We start from the raw sequence: 22,201 nt of genomic DNA, 5'->3' as shown, positions 1-22,201 counted from the left end.
ATCTGGAGGTACCAAATGGAGTTTGTGAACTGAAAGCAAATTTTCATGTTCAGGAAACAGCATAAAATATAAAATGGCACCAGAAAAAGGCGAAAAACATATGGAGCTATGGTGGGCCATGATGACTCCCCAGAAGGGACTTCTGTTTTGGCAGCATCTTGTGACAAAACAAAGTTGATTTACTGCTGAAGAGCTCTCTGTGCAACCCATCCCACCTCCAGAACTTCCATGGTTATTTCCAGGCTCCAAGCCTGCTCCCTTCACCCCAGCTGCATCCACAGCATTACAGAGTTGGGGCTGGAGCAAGGCATGTGATGGGGAGTTGGGAGCTTGAGGGAAAGAGATCAGTAAAATACACCACAAAGATGTAATTTTGGGGTTTTTTTTCCTGGTTCACACACTTTATATTTAACAAAATAATTTTTTAATAATATAGTCTTTTACACATCAAATATTTCTAGACCCCCCCTTTTTTACAGAATAGCTTTGTTTGTTGGTTTCGTTTTCTTGCTAGTTTCAGGCACACTATTGAATGAAGATGTTGAAACCAGGTAAGTCATTGACAGGCAACAGCTTGCAAAGAAATGTGGTGATGACTTCTTTAACTGTACCAGTTCAAACTGCAGGAAGCCAAAACATGGCAATCACTGCACCAGTGCCCGTCCTACCCCCTGCTCTCCAGTAAAATCCAAAACTAGGGAAGAAATAAAAACATAAAGGCAGCAAAAGGCAATAGTGTGCATAAACTGGGACCAACCATGCTGCACTGCCTGGGTGGAGGATGCTGTAAGGAGGATTTGCTGCCAAGGCTGTTAAAAGCAGGTGCAAGACCAAAGCCTGAACAAAATAAGCACCATTGCCCTAATGACCAAAAAGCAGCAAACCAAGCATGGGCAGTGATGGAAAAGGCTCCTGTGCTCACCAGGGCAGAGTGGGAAAATTCCATTGGTGGCTTTTGTCTCACAGTATCACTCAGAAGCTGCAGCCTGAGAAAGCCAAAGGTGCAAAACCCCCCAAGGGGGACCCTTCCTTAGATGCTGCTGGCAGGGCAGGGAGTGCAGGGACCTCTCCTCCTTGTAGGAAGACATTTGGCTGTGCTCTGGAGACCCTGCCCCAGGGGGGGGCAATTCCCATGAATATACCCAGCCCATCCCCAGCCCCGGTGCACCCTGGCCTGCATCATCCCAGCAGTACAGATGCTCCTGGGACTGGGGAAGGGCAAGGGCAGCTCCCTTCTGCTGCAGCAAAGGGTCTTGCCAGCTTAGCACTGGCACAGGCATGAGAAATGTCTCAAAACCTTCCTAAAGGTGATGAACAGAGGAGAGGGTTTAGGTATTTTAATTTTGATTTGTGGTGGCCAAGTCCGGCTGTGGCTGAAGTGAACAAATTGGTGCCTTTGGCTCCAGCAGAAGCAGCCACGGGGACAGAGCTGGGGTGAGGCAGGAGCACCCAAGGTGGGACCCTCTTCCCTTCCACCACCGATGCCCCCAGCTGCCCATCACATAGACACAGCTCAGCAGAGATCTTGCTTTCTTGGAGCTCGCTGCCCACACAGCTGGTGCAGGCTCCTTCCCTGGTCAAGGTCACAGTGACTGTGTGGTGTCTTTACTTTATTGCCCCACTCAGTGGAGAAAGTGTAACACAGATAGAACTCGTGTCTTGGGTGTCCCAGTGTGTACCTGTGCATCTACCTTTCAGTTGTTTGGTTAAAAAAAAAACCTTCCCTCTATGTTCTGCCTCCCTCTTGTCTTTGCTGGCCCCCCACCAGTGGACACGATAAAAATCCATCACTTCAGTCACAGCTGTATTACCCCGATGATCCCAGCTTAGGAAGAGGCTTTTAAAAAAATCAGAAACACAATAGCAAAAAATCTTAAATAAATAAACAAATGAGAAAAATCCCACGATCCATATTGTAGAAAGTGAGAGTGGTGAAATCCATCAGTGTCTCAGAGGCATCGTGAGTCCAAGAACTTGTGTAGACTGTTGGGTCTTTTTGTCCTCCCCAAATTTGACCACCATATCCCTGCCAAGCACTGCGAATTACAAAAAGCAGAGTAGATACCTAGATCCTGGATACATAAAGTGAGAGAAGAGCAGGAGCAGGGGGGAGAGGGAGACCCTTCCCTGTGAGTAAAATCTCTGCTTGTGTGACACTCTTGCAGGTTTTGCTGGTGATCCTGTTGCAGCTGGCAGGAGGTTGGATGCATGTGCAGCGCTGAAGCCATTCCTTCATCATCATCATCATCATCATCATCATCATCATCCTTGTCACCGGCCTGTCCTTTGCCTGGCAGTGTGGCTGGCAGGGGTTTTGCCACTACAGAGCCTGCTTGCCCTGGCACTCACGCTTGGAGCACTGTGCTGGCTTCCACCAGTCCCCGTTGTGGCAGTGGCAGATGTTGCAGTCATCCACCTTCACTTCGATGCCAGCGGGAATTATCGTGGTTCCTGCAAAGCAGTTGGGGCCTGCAACAACACAGGTGAGAAACAGAAATCAATACTTGTGTTGTTGTTGATTTTTTCCTCTTATTTTTAAAATGGGTTGCAGTAGCTCTGCTATCGGCACCTGGGAGCAGGCAGGTGCTCAACCCAAGATCCTCTCTGTGCTCCAGCTGCAATGTCACCACTGCTGAAATCAGCAGCACCTCTCCCAGCTTTGCCCCATGCCAACCATTTGTCTCAGGTTTGGTTTAGTGCCTGCAGGCACTCAAGGCCAGTGGGCCTGGATGGAGCTGCAGGGAACAAAAACAATTCATCCCCCAACACCAGCCATACCGAAGCACCCAGTAACCCCAGGGACCCCCCACCACCTCAGGGCTTTTAACCATAAATTATTGATGTCATAAAATTAACTAAAAGCCTTCACTTCCCAAAGAAACTTTCTGATAAAATCTGTTTGTTTTTTTTTTCTCAAGGGTGATTCCTTTAATCTGTTAATTGTTAGTAATTGCTTTGACTGCTTTATTACACAATGTCAAAGCTGAGCAGCAAGTCAGCAAGGATCTTACTTTCCTCCCTCTCATAAAAGCCTGGTGAATACTCATTGCTCAGCTGCCCCTATGCAAGCCCTCTCCTCCTCCACTCCTGCACCAGTTAGTGCCGGGGAGCAAGCAGCACACAGGAAAAAAATATTAAAAAATCAAGGTGGTCACATTGGTGGCACTGAGGAAGCATGAAGAAATTTGAAGTATCTCATAGCTCAAGCACTGTTCTCAAATGTCACCCCCCGATTGGCCACCAGTTTTAATCTGTCTCTGGTGCACAAAGTGCATTTAAAAGATGAGAGCATGTACAGACATGAAATTACAGATGAGTCTTCAGTGTTTAAATAAGGCTTCAAACTGTTTGACGGGGAAAATAGGGTCCCTGTGTGGCTGGAAACGGGCTGAGCTGTAGCAAAGCCTTTGCTGGGGTCTCACATTTTATAGTCTCGGAGAAATAGTTCAGCTCCCTGATTTATTGGTGCTCTGTCTTTATTTAGATGCTCTTTGGGACCCTACATTTAAGCTCAACAGACCATGAGTTTGAAAAAGCTGGGCCAAACCATTCCTCAGTGTTCTGTGTGATTAAGTGACCTCTCCTTCTTTATTAAAGGTCTCTTCAAATGTAAATCAGCTCTACAGCAAATTTTCACATCAGTCTTCATGAACCCACAGTAGAAGGACCTGAGAAAGGTTCCTCAGATGGTTCCTGTACCTGAGTTTGGGGTGACAGGGTGTACCCCAGGATGCAGGTTCCTTCCACAAGCAGGACGTGGGAAGGTGGGCTGTGGCACTATGAAAATCTTTGTTTCTCTGTGAAAGGGGCATGAGGAAATTCAACATCACTTGTTGAGGTAGAGTTGAAGCTACAGAGGCAGTTGAGGACCACTGCACTGGGCATGAGGATGCTGAAGTCTGATTTGAGCTGTTTTTTGGGCTGGACAATCTTCAAATGTCTGTCCAACCTCAGTCATCCCATGGTGTGAAGAACTTCAAAGCCAGGACTTACCAGCCAAGGACATGCAGCATTACAGAAAGACCAAACTCTGTGTAAGCACATGTACATATACCATATGTGTTTTTCTTTACGTATGTAGGATTGAAAAATTCATGACCAGCTCTGGTCACAAGCTGAAGATTTCTGAAGCTGGTTCTCTCTGGAAGACACAATTGTGGCTGGAAAGGCTGTGACCCCAACTGTGGCATTTCACTGGCAACCCAGTGAAGCTGCCACTTCTCCCCATGGCTTTTGTGTCCCTGTGCTGGCTGCCCCGTGCTGCTACCTGTGCAGATTTTAATTCTCTACTTCATCAAGTCTGGTGAGTGCCACAGTGTGATGACACCCAGAATGAGCTTCACCATCAGGTCAGTTCATTTTCTGCTGTTAAATGTCCGGGACGCAAATGCAATGAAAATGCCAACAATTGCAGCTGGCTGTATTTGAAGTTTAAGTAAGTTCCTGTCCCTCTTTAATAGGATTCTCTAACTGCCTGATGATGTTGGGAATGCTCAGGATGGGCAGCTTCCACACAACAGTCTGCTTCGTGCTCCCAGAAAAAAACCAAAAACCTTCTCATTAAATTTTAAACAAAAGGCTTCCTCCAGAGATTAGGGTAGCAGAGAAAGGGGAAGACTGTTTTTTCTCTTGCAGCTGCCAGTTAATCATCTTATTTGAGCAGCCAATACTGCCTCGATACCTACATGCATCTCCAGACCCAGACAGAGTATTTGGAGCCTCACCAGCCTGCTCAATGCAGCTGGCAGCACACAGGAGGCAGTGGCAATGGGGAAATGCAAACTGGGGAAAATGCTTGTTTTTCATTGCATCCTGCTTATCTGTCCATCCCCTGGCTGCTCCATCATGGCCACAGCTGCCCTTCCTCCTCCTCCCGGCAGCCCCCGGTCCCTTCTCTTTCTTAGGTTGCTCTAGGGGGGGTTGTTTGGAAGAAAAATAATCAGACACCCCTCAATAATGTCCCTATCCCAGAGTGGAGAGGTAGAGAGCAGACACCAAGACAGAAAGAGGAGCAGAATGTGTGGGCAGCACCCATTGCCTTGAGGTCCCCAGCAGAGAGAGGGTGACCTGTTCTAGGGACAGCACCACAGCAGCAAGGTATAGTAATTAAACATTAATAACCTGCCCCTCTCATCTCTTGTATCTATCAAGCCAGGAAGGACCTGACAAGCACCTCAGCATCTAACAGAAAATCCTTGGGATGCTGCCAAACCCCCTGAAGGGAATGGGCAAGGGAAAGAGGAAAAAAACAGCTATTTTGGAAAAATCGTGGAACTGTGGGTTTGTTTTCTTTTATCTTGGCTTTTAGCAAAATGGATGAGAACCTGGCTTTGGGTTGTACTGACATCTGCCCTCCCGTGAGATGGTTTGGTGCTATTTCAGGGCATCTCTTCTGTTTGACCTTAATTTAGGCCAACACTACCACTGTTCTGGACCATTTTTGTTGTTTTTTTTTTTCCCCCAGAGCTCTGTCAAAATAGCCACCACTGCATTGCCAAAGTGAAATATTTCCTTTTGCTCATCACAACAAGCTGGAGTGAACATTTTTGCATCGTCTCTCTCCCCGTGCTATCACCACTCCTGTAAAAACATGGATCTCTAACAGAAGGCAGAATTTCTACACTGCATTTCTGATAATTCAACTTAAATTCCAGCTGATTGGAATCCCATTTTCCAGCACAACTGATGTCAGCCAGCCCATTTTCTTTCCCATCTAAACTTCTACCTTTAAACTTGAAAAGTGGATGCAGTAAACTTTCATGCCTCACCCATGGCTAAGGCATGAAAAAGCTGCACTTGGAGAGGAACACTGCTGAAATTTAGATGAAAATATGTCCCCCAAAAGTGGTATTTTCTATGCAATGGCACAAGCCACTGGGCTTTCCAGCAACCTTGGGACTTTATAGAGCTGACTGCCAGTGACAACATCCAGCACCTAAAGATGCTACATGGGTTTGTCTTGGAAGAGCTTCAGCCCATAAGGCCATGACCTGATCCCACAGCAGGACATCAAGTCATTTTTTTTTCATTTGCAGCAGAGCTAAGCAGACTCCTTTAAGGTTTCTAATATTCTTTTTTTTTTACACCCCCCCCCCCCTTCCTTTATATCAGATTCCCAACATTTCCAAAGCTGAGTGCCTCAATCCCACGCTGCTGGGGACTGTCCTGAGCTTTTCCCACTGTGGCTTTGTGCTGCTCAGAGGAGCAGGCTGAGACCAGAATCTGCCAAATTGATGTCAGAAATCACAAAGAATGAGAGAGAATAGCACAGTAAAATTTTTTATTATTATCATTATTATTATTTGAAGGAAGACACTGATCAGAAACATTTAATGAGGTGTCTAGCACATCAAGAAAGTTATTTATGGTAACAGTAGTAGGAACAAGAAGCTGCTTTGGGCAAGGGCTGCCAACCTACTCTTTGTAAAAGCATCTTAAACCATGAGTGTGACAAAAACAGAACAGCAATCATACTCTTTTACTTGCTCAGGGAGACTGATGGGAGAAGTTTGCTGCTCTCACAGACAATACAATTGTGAGATTTGCATTGCTTAACATAATTAATACTCATAAAAGACCACAGCACTTCAGGCCGTTTGCTAGAACAACCATGAAGCTTTTTGTGGAGATATATTAGGGACATTCAGATGTTTTTATGGGAGAGATGTAGAAAAATCAAATATGGATTGTTGTTTGGGAAGAAAGATGGCAAATCTGGCAACGAAGCATGCAACACTAGACACCTGGGTGATGACCCACGATGTGCTGCTGAACTTCACCCCTGGTACAGAGGGAATACAGCTAATACCCCCTCTTGTCATTAATTTAATACTACCAAAGGTGTGAGATTAAGTCCTCTTAGGACTCGGTGGTGTATCTGTGTTTTAAAGAAACTGATACTCCTTATCACACTGGGAGCCCAACTACAAGAGGAGCAGCCATTCTAGCTCATGAGCAAACTGTATCTTTAGCACAGTCTTCACCACAGTGCTATGGGGAAGTGGAGGAAAATGTGAATTCAAGGGCATTCTGCATGGATGCTGAGTTACAGCTGGAAGTAGCAGAAGAGTAGGGTTTGATGTCTGATGGTCTCCAACACCATGAGCATGCAATGTCATGATGATGCTTTGGGGTTGCTTGGTGCCAAATACAGCTCAGCTCCAGGGGCTTCCTGGGTGGCTCTGCCTGTGGCTTACAGCAGCTCTGAATTTATCTTCACATGTGCAAAGAAGCAATGAAAGGAAATCAAATGTTAAGTGTTGAAGCAAGCATGAATCACCTCAGGCCAACTGTGTATTCAGATATGCCCTGAACTGCATGTTGCACCAGCAGGTCACTGCCTTCACCAGGACTTCTCGTGGTACAACAGCCAAAGAGCAGCATTCTCCTCTTACTCTCATATTTTCTGACTATAATCCTGTGTCTCCTGCCATTCCTTTAAAAGCCTCCTCATGCCTTTGGACATATTAAGGCTGCCTTCAAGAGAATTTAGCATATTCAGGCAAGGACAGAGGTGCTGATGGCTATACCTTGCCCCAGTAATTTAGATCCGTGTGGTGTGCCCCACAGTTAAAGTTTCACAGGATAAGCAGAAGGCAGTGGTTTCCCCAGCAGCATTTAGGAATGGATACAGCTTAAAAACATTCCTATGGATGCTCATTCAGCTGGATGAGTCTTCATGATTTTGCTTTAGAAGGGTGACCATGAATGGGAATTTACTGCTGTCAAGCTGCACCAAACCATGGGAGACATTTATGGTGAATGTGGCCGAGTCTTCTCGCAGTGAGAAGGTAGGTTTTTCTTTGTGTGATTCCACTAAACAGGCATCTCATGGTCTTCACCACAGCCATCCCACACCATAAGCTATGTGGTCTCCAGTGCTGGTGTCTGGCACTCCCAGCATCCCTTGGCTAAAACAACCACTCACAAAGCAATGACCAAGTGAGGATTACACCCTGAGACCCTCACAAGGATGTTAATGGACAACCCTCCAACAGAGAAAGGGTAAAACACAGCAGAAACACCAGTGGTCCCCAGGCTCTGGTGCAAAGGACTTTTTCAACATCCAGACTGAGGAAAAAATAGCATCTTGTCTTTAATGACAGCCCCTGTTTCTGGAGGTTAACACGGCTCCTCTCTGCTGATTCTGCAGGATCTTTTCAAATGTTCATTTAGCTCTGTCACCGCTATTTATGCCTTTACTTCGGGTTGCAAGAAGAGACCTCAATTTGTGGTGTTAATTAACGAGTTGAGGGGGGAAGAAGTCTTGCTTTTGCTGCCTGCTACCAAGCCTGCCTACCCTCCCTTTCCCTGGGGGAAGAAGAAGGCAGCGGATGAAGGCAGAGGTGAGACACGAAGTCAGCTGCTTGTGCTGGGCTGTGCCTTACAGAAAATTAAATTTAGCGATGCTCTGCGGGTGGGGGGCTATAACCCCCACCAAAAGATAACAGCCCTGGAGTCCTTCTGGATTAGAAAGAGACCGAAGGCAAAGGTCGCAACTAAAAATCACCACTGAAGCCCCAGGGCGCATCAGAAATGGGGCTGCTGTGACTGTGGCACAAATACAGAGGCTGCATCAACACCTGATGTGGACACCCTGAAAATATGAAATTGTCTCTTGATTAGGAGAATCAAAGGCATCTCTAATGAACAGATTTCTTCCCCCACCCCAACCGTGGCCTACTCTGTTAAACTGGAGCAAACTTAACCCTCTGGCTCCCCAGCTTAGTTTACACTGTTCAGAAAGTATCAAGCCTGCCTCCACCAGTAAAAACCTAATCAGGATTTAAAAGATAAAATGTTATTAATACTGGCCGCCAGACATCTAATGCAAATTGATAGCAAATACTCTAGAATTCCGGGAAAGACCTGAATATCAAAAGGAAGGTCCCAAGTCACCGATTGCAGCCCTCTGGCAATAATTAATGGAAAGAGAGAAGTTTTCACTATATAAAAAGCCAGAGGAAAAGGGGAAAATCAGCATCAGCGACAGCAGCAGTGGAAGCGGCCGCAGTACAGCATCGGCGGAGTATTTGAGGAGCAGCACAGAAAAGCAGACCCGGCCAGGAGCTTCGCCTGTGACAAACAGCCCCGAGGTGACTGAGGGTGAAAAGCTTAATTGCTTTCTTTCTTCTCTTAATAGCCCTTTCCCAGGGTGACTCATTTGTTTAAAAACCTCTCCTCTTGCAAACTTTTCTCCCACTAGAAACCTCTCTTCCAAACGTGGTGTCATTTTTCCCCCCTGAAATAAATCATTGTAATGTACTTAAATCGTAAAATTTGTTACCTTTCGCAATTTGTGCGATGTATACGAGCAGAGGCTGATATATCCTCACAAACAAAATGTAAAATAATAGTTACAGACCATAACACCTCAGCCAGCACCTCAATAAAATCTGGATGTTGCTCCATCTTTGGGAGGAACTAGGATTCGACTTTACCAAGCCAGCCTCAGCTCTGCAAATTAAAAATCCCTACAGCGAGCAGGCGGGGGATGCTGGAGGTGTCAGTCCATGCCTCTGTAAATAAAACACTTTGCAGAGCCATCTGCCACACCAAATGCTAAATCGGCCGCACATCGCAGCTTGAAAGTGCTGCGCGCTGGAGCCCGTCAATATTTTCGGTGTGGGTAGGTGAAAGTTGGTCACCAGCACCAACAAACCATCCTCTGCTAACCCCTCAACACGGAGGAGTGGGTGGCATCCCGCGGGTCGGTGTCAGGAAGGCGAAAGCTCCATCTGGCAGGCGGTGAGGGCTCTGTCTCGCTGTCTCACAGTGGGGTGGGTGGTGAATGGGGTTAGAGAGGCAAAACCAGAGCTGGGTCTTCGGAAAAAAAAGGTCCGCGGATACAAGGATGAAATAAATAGCTGTAGGTTCCCACCTGTTGTCCCCCAGGTGTAGAGAGATGAAAACCAAAGCAGGTTTCTGTTTTCAAGACAGAAACCTTCGGGCAGGAGGCGTGAGCCAGCACAGGGCTAGCAGTGCCCACAGCAGCTCTCTTCTGCCATGCAAAAGGTCAAAAATTCCTCTGTGCTGCCTGTGGTTTTGGGGGTATTTTTTTGTTTGTTTTTATTTGTTTGGTGTTTTTGTCTCTGTTGATGTTTTAAAAGCCCAAAAGAAAGCCTTGCACAGACTTGAAGTATGCAACAAGCAGGTGTGGGGCTATATAGAAGCAATGATAATGAAGTTGGAAAGATACTTTCCCACAACCTTTTTTTTTTTTTATTATTTTACTTTCAGCCAGTGTTTTCCTAGAAGGACAGGTCTATGCCAACTTTTCCACCAGATTTCAGCTATCTCTGGTCTTCACTCAACAGCACAGGCAGTATTTGCTTCTCTGTAAAGAGCTGCTAGCAAGGTGGGTAAGTCAAGTCACTCCTGTCCTCTCTGCTGGAAGAAACTATATGAAACACTGCATCAAATGACATTTCTGTGACAAGGCACCTTCTGCCTGGAATGTTTACACTTCTAGGTAGAGTATCACATGATGACATCTCTCAGCTGTGATAACACGGTGTCACCTCCTCAAGGTGGCCCCAAAGTGGAAAGTACACTCTTCCTTTGCTGCCTTGTCCAGCAGCAGAGGTGGTACCTCCAACAAATGCCTCAAATTCCACTTTCCTGCCTACTTTATTGCAAAGTGAGTGCCTTTTCCTTTTTTATTCCTGAAAAAACCCTGCTGGCTCTGGCTAAAAGCCCCCTGGAGTCAATTGATGGTATCTCCTAGTCATCCACAACATTGCACCTGCTTGTCCCAAAGAGCTGATCTCCTTCAAAACTGATCTGCATTTCTTTTCCATCATTCCTGCACATTTCACTCCTCTGAAGATGATGCTAACAGCCTGTCTCAAGCATTGCCTATTTACCTGAGTGATTTTTGCAGATGTAACTCACATTGCTGAGTTATTTAATCTCTGGAGGTATCTGTAGTATCCTCCAATCTAAATCCAAGTTGCTCACTCAAAGCAAGCCCTAAATCATTAAAAGGAGTGCAATAAATAGGTGAGACTGAGTGGAAAAGCTAAATTCAGGGCTTTGGGAGCCTTTCCACTGAATATTTGATAATGATTAAGCCATCAAAATAAATAAGGTAAAAACACACTTGCAGGTCTCAAGGATCTCCTGGTAGCCCCATGTCACCCTCTGGTTTTCCTATGCAGTGATGTTCATATCATAAAAAAGGTTTGCTCAGATAACCCTGAGCATCTGCTCCCTTGGAATATAATGAATGCAGAGGACTCACTCGAGTTCCCTAAATTATGACCTGGCTCCCAGTGACATAGACTGATCTAATCCTCTGTGCTTTGCACTGCAGTTAGAAAATTACTGATAGCTCATTATCTGTCTTAATCAGGAGCAGCAAACAAATGAGGGACAGGGAGACATCCAGAACAGAATACAGCACATTACTCCTCTTTATTGATAGCACAGTTACTTAATTTGAAGTGGAGACATAACTTCAGGCATCACTAAATACTGGAGAAGGGATGTTTTGGTGCAAGAAAGATCTATGGGTGTAATTTAAAAGCAGTCTGTTCAGGAGCGGTAACGTCCACCAGCACCGACACAGACCTGAGCTGTGCAGACAGACCTGAGATTATCACTCAGGAAGCCAAATGAAGACAGTGGCTCTCTGACATTTAAAAAGCACCCACTGAAAATTGCAGCCTTGCTTCTCTCTTCATGCTCTGTGCATGTGGGATGAGGACAACAACGGGGCACCAAGCCCAAGGTTGATGGCCACCTCCAACCTGCCCATCCCCGGCCCGCACCATCATTTGCTTCCTGATACCTGTTCTGGGGCAGCAGAGAAGCTCTGGGTCATTTGGCACAGCTTGCTGTGGGAAAGGCAGTGTGGAGATGATGGAGAAAAATTCATTTTCAGCACAGGTATCTGCAGAAAACAGACCAGCCACAGGTGGTGACAATGACTGAGAGCTGAAGCTGCTGCTGGAGGGTATGGGGGGATGCCAAACTGAGCAGTTCCCTGGGTTAAAGCTCAGAAGGAGTAGAACTTTTCCTCCAGCAGGAATATTGTGGATTGAGATATTAAACTACAGGGAGTCTCACAATTCTTTTTAATCAGTTTTAACAAGCCAAGGCTACTGCAGATAATCTGATAAAACGAAGCTGGATATGTGAAAGAAGACAGGACAAGTGGTACTTTTCCCACTTCTTTAGATTAAGGGTAGTTGCCTCACTGCATGGGCAATTCCCCCAAGCCCATGCACCCAGACTCTCTGTTCTGATCCCAACTGCATCAAAACCAAAACTGGGAGCACATCTGAGAGCACTCCCTCCAAGCCCTCTGTCCCCAGTTTCCCCATTTTACTGAATTTCTAACCCAATGGTGGGTTATGGACTGTTGACCAGCAGGGTTAGGCATTGCTGCAGTGCAAATTAATAGCTAATATCAAATTTATAATGATTTTCCCACTCTTCTGATTGAATCCTGCACCCAAAGTGAGGGCAGCACTGGAGTGGATCCAATGCACAGACAGCAGGAGAGCAAAATGCAGGGCTGCAGACCTAGCCCTAAATACAGGGTGCCCTCCCCCCTTTATTACAAAATGTAGGCTGTCATGTTCAATGTTATTGATGGGATCTGTGCACCAAATTCCTTTTCAGTTTAAAGGAGCTACATATGCAAATACCTTCATCAGCACTGAAAAGCTACGGTAAAAAAACAAAGGGTCAGGTAAGGCACTCAGTGCTGCACAGGCAGAAACCGTGCATATAAAACAGCTTTTCTGAATCAGATTTTTCCTGTGTACATTCAAGGCTCAAGAAGGAAAACAGCAACACCTTAAAGACAGCAATAACCATCTATTAAGAAAAAAATGCATGTTTCAAAATTTAGCTCACCAAATGAAAAGGATTAGCGCAAAAATCTCTTTGCAGACAGCATAAAGCTTTGAGAGAATACCATAGATTTAAAAAAAATAAATATATATATATAGGTAAATTTTAATTGCAGGCAATGAAAGCTACTCCTAGATCATTATAATCTTTCAGGTAAGTAATAGGCTTTTAAAAATTTGTCTTAATAGGTACTTCCTAAAATTAACTCCAGGAGCTCTGAAGGTACATTAATTCTTTTAATGTTTGAAATGTGGCAAATAAGGTGAGGTGGTTTTGTTTGGAGCTGGTATGAAATACGTCAATTTAAAAGAAATAATTAATGAAACTGTTTTGTTAAAATCCTGAATCAGCTAACAGTGTTACTAATACAATCAACAGCAAAGGGAGGCAAAGTCGGATCTTTCAGAAACTAAACCTTTAAGTGCAGAAATATATATATATATATATATATACACACACACATCCTCTGGCTATATATATTATATATATATATTACATATATATTATATTTTTTTTATTTTATATATATATATATATATATATATGAGGTGCATTGTGTTTCTGCTGTCTTCACCTCACCAGGCTGTGTCCAAAGAGCATCTGTGGGACATGTGCTGTGGGACAGGCTTGGTCCAGGTTCCAGGTGACCATGCCAGGTCAGTAATTTCCCAGGTCACCCAAGAGAGGAACTGAGATGCAGAGCAGCAAATCCCGATGGGGAATTGTCTGGACATTCACCCTGCCCTCTACAACAGGGTGTTGGGCACCCCCCATGACACCATCCTCAGACCCAGGCAGGCAGCAGCAGCTCCTTGGATGTGCAGACGTGAGGGGAAACCCTGATCTAGGGATAAGTGGTAAAATAGCCCTTGATTGCCAAAGTACTAGGTCTGTGCTCTCTGCCTGGTTATCTCCATTCAAAGGTGAAGGTTAACAACAAAAGAATAACAACTGGGACTTTTTCTCGGGTTTTTTTTAGCTTTTAGCCAACTCGTTCACCTCGTGGTTGTGCTCAGTGTGAGAATTTAATGATTTTTATGGCCCATTTTAACATTTTTATGTCTCCTTTCTTCTGAAAAAAGCCCCACATTTGGTGTAAGAATTAAACCAGTATTTCATCCTTAACTGCAATCACAGATGTATGGAAGAGAGCTGGCTGCACATCAACTTGAAATAAAGCCAGAACTGAATCTAACTTGGTCACTACTGCTGTGCATGATGTTTTATAGGGAGTGTGGGGGTTTTTTTCCATATCAGTCATAATTGAAGTGGAAACCGTGACTGTGCTAATTTTGTACAAAATAAGGAAAAAATGCAAAATGGGTAAGGAAGAACAAGGGTTACTATAAATTTATCAGAGCTGTGCATTTAGCTGTGCAATCTACTGAAAACCCAACCTAACCACCACTGGATAATGAAACTGCTGTGGTTAATGCACAGCGAGCCACAAAACTACATTACTTGCAGCAATGGCTGCTCATTTGTATGCTTAAATCTCTGCCCAGCCCCCTTGCCATGGTGTGAAAAGGTTCCTTTAGCTGTAGGAAATCCCACACTCCAGACAAACTTTCAAGTTCCACCTGAGAAACAGAGCTTTGTTGCAATCCAGATGATATGGGTTGAGAATGTGTCAATTGGTAGAAATGTGCCTTTCATGCCTTTGTGCTGGTGTGATATGAAATGTGATGCTTTGTGAGCACCAGAACGGTCCCTTTCTTTTTTTTTTTTCCCCCCTCACCTAGAGACATCTTGTTCTGATAAAGGTTTTAAATGATTATGTTAGAAATGGAACTTCAAAGCAAACGAAAAACTTTTAATGTACAGAACAGAGCTGCAGAGCTCCATTTCTTTCAACTCCCGTTTTTTTGTCCGTGTTGGTGGGTTTTCTGCTGCAGTTTTGAGGAGAACCCAATTTTCACACCTTATGTGATTCAGCAAACCCATCTCCTGCCATCTGCACCACTGCTCCCCGTCCTCTGGCCTCCATAGCACCATTCCTGACAGACACAGCAGTGGCCATGGGCAGGCAAGACCTAAGTGAAAGGTGAATTTAATGACCATGGATAAAAGCGAGAAGCTGAAGTCACCAAAAGTTCCCCTTCCAGCCAGAGGACGGACTCTTTTCAAGGGTGTTTAACCCAACTAGGCAACATCAGCCTTTCCATTTTCCTTTTTTTCATCCTTGAAGTCTGGCGAATATAATCCCACCCCAACCTTCAGGTCAGGTTGCAGTAGCAGAGCTCCCACTTCTATGCAATTCTGTACAAATGATCAATTACCTGGAGAAAGGGATTAACCTGGAGAAAGGGATTAATTTGTTTAGGGAATTTAATTTCCTACCTGCCTGGGACAGAGAAAAAGAAACTTTAGAAAACACTTCCCCTCCAATCCCAGCCCAAGCAACCAATAAGCTTAATGTTTGACTGACAAGACATTGGGCAGCTGCTTCAAAATCTGCAGCTCCAGATGAAAGAGGCAGCAGAGGCAGGGAGGCAGGAGGATAGGATGGATGGACAGATGGATGGACAGACAGACCTTGAGGACACACAAAGGGAAAGCAAACCACCCCAAGGATGGGCACAGCCTGGTCTGACAGACAGATGAGACATGCAGAGGTCAGTGCTTCTGGAATAAACAAATACCTAAACCTTCTGCTGGGACCTACCCTGATTTCTCCAACAGCTGCAGAAGCAGTTTTAATCCACGTTTTGTCCTCAGGTTTTGCTCTTCTGAGGGTCCATAACGCTACCTGAATTCAATAGTATCCATGGTATTTGCACAATGCTTTCTGATGGTGCTGTGCAAAGAGTCAGGTTGCTCATAAAAATAAAATGAATGGTGCTGGTTTTGCATGTGAATAGTTGCATTTAACGAAGTCATCAAATGGAAAAGAATCGTCCTTTGCTTTGCTAATAATTCAGGGTGCCACTACAAAATACATTACCACAATCTATGTGGGCTTTTATACCACAGCAGATGTCATGTGACATTTTGCAGATGTGCTGGGGGCAGGATTATTATTTTGCACTGCAAGGTAGCAGCTAGGAATGAGGAAATGTAGGGGGAAATGTATGAATGTGGTTCTGCTTCCCTCTTCCCAAATTTCAGAATCCTTCATTGCCCCTCATGCTGATGTTTTTATTACTTCAGTACTGAATGAAACTGCTACTCCCTCCCTGGTCTTGGTGGCACCACAGTATCCAAGTGGCTCACAACCAAGAGCCTGTTACCATCACAGTATCCCCATGGAGCAGGGAAATGCGCTGGGGAAACTGAGGCACAGAGGCAATGTGCTGCTTGAAGGGATGTGGGTTATTAAAACTAAACCCAGCAGACAACTGTTTTTAACAAAACCTGTGGGAATAGCATAGGTTTGAGGCTAGAAACTGCCTTCTCAAACATGATGGAAATTGGTTCAGACTGTATTAGCAGGGGGAAGGCACAGAGAGGTAAAGCGATGGACAACAACTTCCAACAACCCATTTTTCTGTTTCCACCCTGAGGTCCCTTCTAACCTGACATTCTGTGATTCTTAAGCATGTGCTCCCTGCCTTGTTTTTCCTACACGAATTTTGTCCTTTAGAATTTTGATTTTTTTTTAAAGCCAGAAGGGAAATTAGGCATTACAACATCTACTGACCTGATATAAGTTAATGATTTTATAAAATGCCTAAAAAATGCTTTCCTTTAAGAGACTGATGTTTCCTATTCTATTTTTTCAATGCCAATTAATTACTTAATTCATTGGCAATGTAACATAAGAACAGCCTTTGAAAATCCAGTACTTTGTGTAGATGCCTTTAATTATGGATAATTAAATACTGTGGAAGGACCTGATTATACCTCTGAGCATTTTCTAATCTGGAAAATGAAACATGCTCTTGTACTCTTGAATGCATATCACAAAAGCTGAGCTAAAGAATTACATGCAGTAAAAAGATGGGGAAAAAAGCACCCCAAAATCCAGATCTGCCCAAACTCCCACAGTAAAGCAGGTTAGAAGTTCCTAGGGAAGCTCAAGTGCTTTGAGCACACGGTAGCTGGTTGACTTCTTCACATGGGCTTGTACACAGCCCCTGCCTTGCTGGGAACATGAGCAGAAGCCCAGGCAAGCTCAACACGGAGCTGCTGCATCCTGCAAGCAAACGTGGGCTCAGGACAACTCGATGTTAATATTTGCTAAATTAGGGAACAGATTTCTAGGATTTCTAGAGGCTCATTTGTATGAATGGCTGCAATAGCCAAAACTGATAAAAAGAGCTAAGTAATCTCCAAACAAAATCAAGGCTGACCTTGGAAGATAAAGACTTGCCAGCACCAAAAGTTACTCTATTAGTTTGGCTTTGCATTCCTTCCCTTCGCTTCTTTTTTTTTTTCTTTTTTTGCCTGCATTCAGAGGGCTGTAATCACCAGCACTGCTGCTGTCTCAGAAAGGGTTTTAATCTCAGAAGAGATTAAAAGCCAGAGAAATATTTGTTTTCAAGACAGCATCACCTCAGCTCTCTCAAGACAGATCCCCCACTAATGCAGATGAGGTTCTCTGGTGGGGCCTAAGGAGGTTTTTTTGGCTCTTTTTGTACTCACTGGGAGAAAGGGGGCAGGAGGGATAAGCATCTATGTTCAGCTGCTAAGCACCATGTGCAATCGAGCCACAAGCCAACTTAAAATAAATACTTATATAAATACTTATTAATACTTAAAATAAATACTTATAGAGCACAAAGACCAGGGCTGAGGAAACCTCCAGCACCTATTTATAGCCCCCAGACTTTTACTTGGCCTTGTTTGGCATCCCCAGGCCACGAAGTGATTGCAAAAACAAGTGAATAAAGTTTGCTGTCTTTACTCGAGGTCTTGCTCAGCTGGAAAACTGTGGGGAAAAAATCAGGATGGGTCCTGTGGAAACTTAGGGGCTAGGATGACATGAGGATGACACATAAATGCTGATGTCCAAGTGTGGGGTATTGCTCTGCCCTGGAGATCCCCTCTTGGGGTGCACAGCCAAAATCTTTGGCAGAGGAAGCTGATTTCAGCAAAGAAATGTAGAAACTCAGGGACCTCAGGTTGAAATGTGCTAGACACTGCAGCCTAGGGGACATGTTATTGATGCCACCCAGGGAGGTGGTGCCTGCCAGTTTCCTGCCAGGATAACCCCCTCAGTGCTGCCAGAAAGCCTCCCTCCCATTGACAAGGGGTCAGAGACCAGCCCTGCCCTAGGTGGGTACCTTCTCCCACTGTTATGGCAGCAGGGGTAACACTGAAAGACAGGGGTGTAGCAGACCCCACAAAGACAGCAATTAAGACCTACTAAAAGCTTCCACAACTAAAACAACACAAAAAGGTGCTATGCCTGCTATGCCAGACTCACTGCTGCTTTGCCTGGGAACAATTTGGTACATTTTGGCCATAATGAGCTTATGTGGGGGGCTTTATTTAAATTTTTTTTCTCCCAACAGATTAGTGGAAAACAGACAGGCAATGATATGAAGCTCCTTTGATGACCCCCAGCACTGACCTGCCTATTAATGCCTACAGCAATGGAGAACCATCAGGTTGGCCCAGTCTAGGAGTCTATATTCAACCAGCATATGCTATGTATCTTGTTTATTGCAGACTTTCCTGTGCCAGTTTCATGTACTAGATCAGACCAAGCCTAGAAAGCCTGATGCTCTGTCAGGAGGATAAAAAGCACTGATTCCCTTGATGTTCCTTCAGCTTCATCCTTAACATCTGCCAAATCCTATTCCAACAGGAGAAGCCTTCAGACACTGCTTTGAAACCCTGGGGCATAGAATCAGAAAGGGTGACAAAGACCTCTAAAATCATAAAGTTCAACTGTCAATCCAACACCACCATGTCCTGAAGAGCAAGGTCTTTTGAGGACTTCCAGGGATGTTGACTCCACCACTGCCCTGTGCAGCATGCACAAGGCTGGATGAGCCCAAGCCTTTTTTCTGGGCACAGGCTGTCCCAGCCAGTCTAATGGTGCCAATCAGCATCCCATGGGAACCTGCCAAGTGTGATCACTGCCACTGCTCCATTAGCCAGCGGTCTCCTCTCATCTTGTCTCTTGGCTACAGGATTAGCTGCCACACCAAGTTTAACCCTTGGCTGGGCGATGAGCTTTCTGTGGGATCACCCATGAACCCACAGAGGGAGGGATGGCTCAAGCCAGAGCTTCCCTGTGATGGAGAAAACAAGCAGGAGAGAAGGGGGCAAAATCCCACTACTGCATGCAATTCAGGAACAAGAAAAGTCTTGGGTTTATTGCTGGGGTTTTATAATCCCCCCCCTCCAAAGCGATTCTCCTTCCATCATTGCTCCTTGATCCATGGATATAAGTCAGACTAAATCTGTAAAGAAAAGTAATGAGCTCCATTTCAGGGGCTTACTCACTTGGGAAACCTAAGCAACCATTTGGGAAGGGAATTCCCTCAAGTGGACTCAAGGACACTGAGTTCCACACAGGTGGAACTGTTCAAGGAGGGGCTCCAGGGAGGTTCACACCAAGCAGCATCCCCCAGTTCGGAGGCTGGGAGGCTACTCCAAGGGAAGGGTGGGTAAGGGGAGGGGGAGAATCCTCAGCTGCTGAAAAAGCACAAGTGGTTCCCTGGGAGCAAGGCACCCACTTTACAGCAGTCAGTAACTGGATCACAGCTCTTCAAGGGGGCAAAAAAGTAGCCAAGTCTTTTAAATGGCTTCTGTTCAAAACACATCAAATATATCTAATTGTTACTTCCACAGACAGCTTTCCATTTTGAATCACAGCTTTCCAAGGTTCTCAACAATTATCCTTCGACATTTCCTATGGTACCTTTCATGTTTGTTTGACGCAGCTTGAAAAGTAAGCAAAAAAACCAAACCCAAACAAAACCCAACAAAACTCTCTTGCTGCTTTCCTTGTAGCACAGTGAGGGCACCAGAGCCTCACATGCCAACAGCCGCGGTGAGTGGAACAAAAACAAGCTAAATTCATCTGTTGATAGCTGGCAGGCACTGGCCTGATCCGTGACCCAGCAGGCAGGGCTGCCACTGCCCTGCTCTCGGTACCGGGTCGGTGCTCCCTTGCTGGGAGATGAGGGATGCAGCATCCATCGGATGCTGCTTCAGACCCAGTTGAGATGAATAATCCTTATGCAGAAGGAGTCCTTTGGACACCAGAGGTGGCTGTGGTGAGTCAGAGAGCAGAGAATGAGGCTTTTCTGGAAGGAACGCCCAACATTTTCTGGGCCCCTTTGACTTGCAAACTGAGCTGGCTCTGCACCCAAATGCTGCGCGGTGGCTGCAGCTCATTCCCCAGCCTCTGCTCAGAGGCAGCCGAAGGAGCTGACAGGGGCATTATTTACTCCCTGTTTTTTGTAGTCTTTTCTGTATGCGTTAAGAGCTAAAATGCACGAAAGCACGCTGGTATTTCGGATCACTAGGCAGAAAACAGGCAAGTGCACTGACCTGAGCTAATGAGACTCAGAAGCACCGAAGCAACATCGAAGCGGGGCTCTTCCAGCAGCACCTCCTGACATTTCCCATGCCTTGCAATGAGACACAAAGTGCAATTCAAGGTGCTAATTTGCAACGGCAAAGCCTGTGGGCTTGAGCCTGCAAGGTGCAAAGTGTTTCCCGAAAAGCACTGGGTGCCAGCAGCCCTCTCCAGCCAGGTATGGAAGGTCGTGGCCCCAAACACATCTAACCCCAGAGGAATATTTTAATCCCATTCTGGACCTGACTATTTACCCAGGCTGAACAGGAAGGACATTTCCCAACCCAGCTGAAGCTATTTCTGCTATTCTTCTCTCACTCAAATGGGGAGGGAAAGTCAAAGTCAGAAGCACTTTTTGGTCTTAATAAAAATAAGGGCATGTTGGCTGAAATAATTCATCAGGGAAAAGCCCTCTTTTCTATCTTCCTTATTTTTTATGTTCCAAATTATAAAAGATCTACATGCAAAACCATGCCCCTCCCTCTGCCCTCCTGGATTTGAGTTTTCATTTTGAAAGCATTAAAATAGCACATCTGATCATTTCAAGGGGTTTTTTTCCCCAACCATTTTTTAACATATAAACAGTGAGTTTTCTATAATTGGCCCCTTTCCCAGGGACATTTCAGTGAGTCAGCATTTTCTGACTACATATTCCCATCTTTGTCAAAAACTCCAGCTGCTGTGAAAAAAAGTCTGAGCTTTTAAAGGTCGGGGAGAACTTTGTGCACTCATCTTCACACAGCCCCATTTCTCTCAATAAATCCCTCTGCAGGACAGCTTTTCTGCTTGGTACATCAGCTCCTGCTCCATTTATTCGAACAAACTTGAGCTTCCCTACCAGCACTACCTTGCACAAAGTATTTTTAGCCTGGACAAAAATGTACTTAACTGATGTAAAATGAGTTATGCCAGTTCACATCAGTTGCAGGAATGGTCCATATTAAGTTATTTTTTTTTCTTAAAGCTTGTTACTGATTTTCTTGTGGCAATTATGATTTCAGAAATGGGTACAAGTGGAATACATACGTACTAGAGTTACCTAAAAAGAATGAACTTAGGGAGCCTCTGCACAGAAAAAATATAACATTCCTCACATGGTGCAGAATACATGTGATGAGGATGCAGGAGCCCTGGGATACCTAATTCCAGCTTTGATTGTCTTTTCCACCTTCTTAGGAGATGAAATCTAACTTGCAGCAGTCATGTCTTGTGCAAGAATAAGGTTAAATCAAACGCACATCCTGAGTACATCCTGGGCAGGGCAGATTTCAAACTCTGCTCATGTTTAGAAACTCAAAAAAATCAAGCTAAACCCTGTTCAAAACAGTATGGAAAACAGTGCTGGCTGGCAGTCCTACCTAATAAACAAATTCTGATTTTTACAGTTTTAAGTTTCAAGAACTTGTTTACCAAATGAAATTAGAAGGCACACAGGCATGCCTCCACAGGGTTGCTAAAAGTGACCAGGTTTTCCAACGAGGCCCACCTAGTACATCCCTCCAGCCCACAGGATGGGTTCCTTTGGTCCAGCAGAAACCTGGTGTATCCTCAGGACACAGACTGAAGTTAGGAGGACCACTGTTTTTGCTAGTGACTTACTCTATCACCTGAGATGCATCACTGCCCTCCTCCCTCCCCAGTCCCTATTTCAGGTGTAAGCTCTGCACTTTAAGTCTCCACACATGCAATCACCCGGTGTCTCAGTGTTTCTGGAGACAAAAATGATAAGAGGGAAGAGGAGTGTGATAGCTTTTCTTATGGACAGACTCAGAGAGCACACCCATGCTTCTAATAGAACAGGGCATGAGACTCTCCTCTGGCTCTAATGCCAGGTGGCTGACTGACCACATCCACACCACTCAG

At 45.0% G+C, this 22,201-nt stretch overlaps 1 protein-coding gene across 3 annotated transcripts in view; it reads right to left on the bottom strand.

Annotated features, from left to right (window-relative positions):
* Positions 1-305: 305 nt before the first annotated feature.
* VWC2L (von Willebrand factor C domain containing 2 like) overlaps positions 306-22,201 on the bottom strand; it is a 54,466-nt gene continuing 32,570 nt past the window's right edge. For 2 of the 3 annotated variants that reach the window (XM_071746899.1, XM_071746900.1), the window contains one exon: positions 306-2,469. In XM_071746899.1, coding sequence (XP_071603000.1) covers positions 2,321-2,469 — 149 coding nt within the window. In that variant the 3' untranslated portion in view covers positions 306-2,320. The remainder of the gene's footprint in view (positions 2,470-22,201) is intronic. The other variant, XM_071746902.1, reaches the window with a different exon arrangement.

This window comes from Heliangelus exortis, chromosome 6 (genome assembly GCF_036169615.1).
Source record: "Heliangelus exortis chromosome 6, bHelExo1.hap1, whole genome shotgun sequence".
Taxonomy (NCBI): Eukaryota; Metazoa; Chordata; class Aves; order Apodiformes; family Trochilidae; genus Heliangelus; species Heliangelus exortis.
This window is presented reverse-complemented; position numbering and strand designations above follow the sequence as displayed.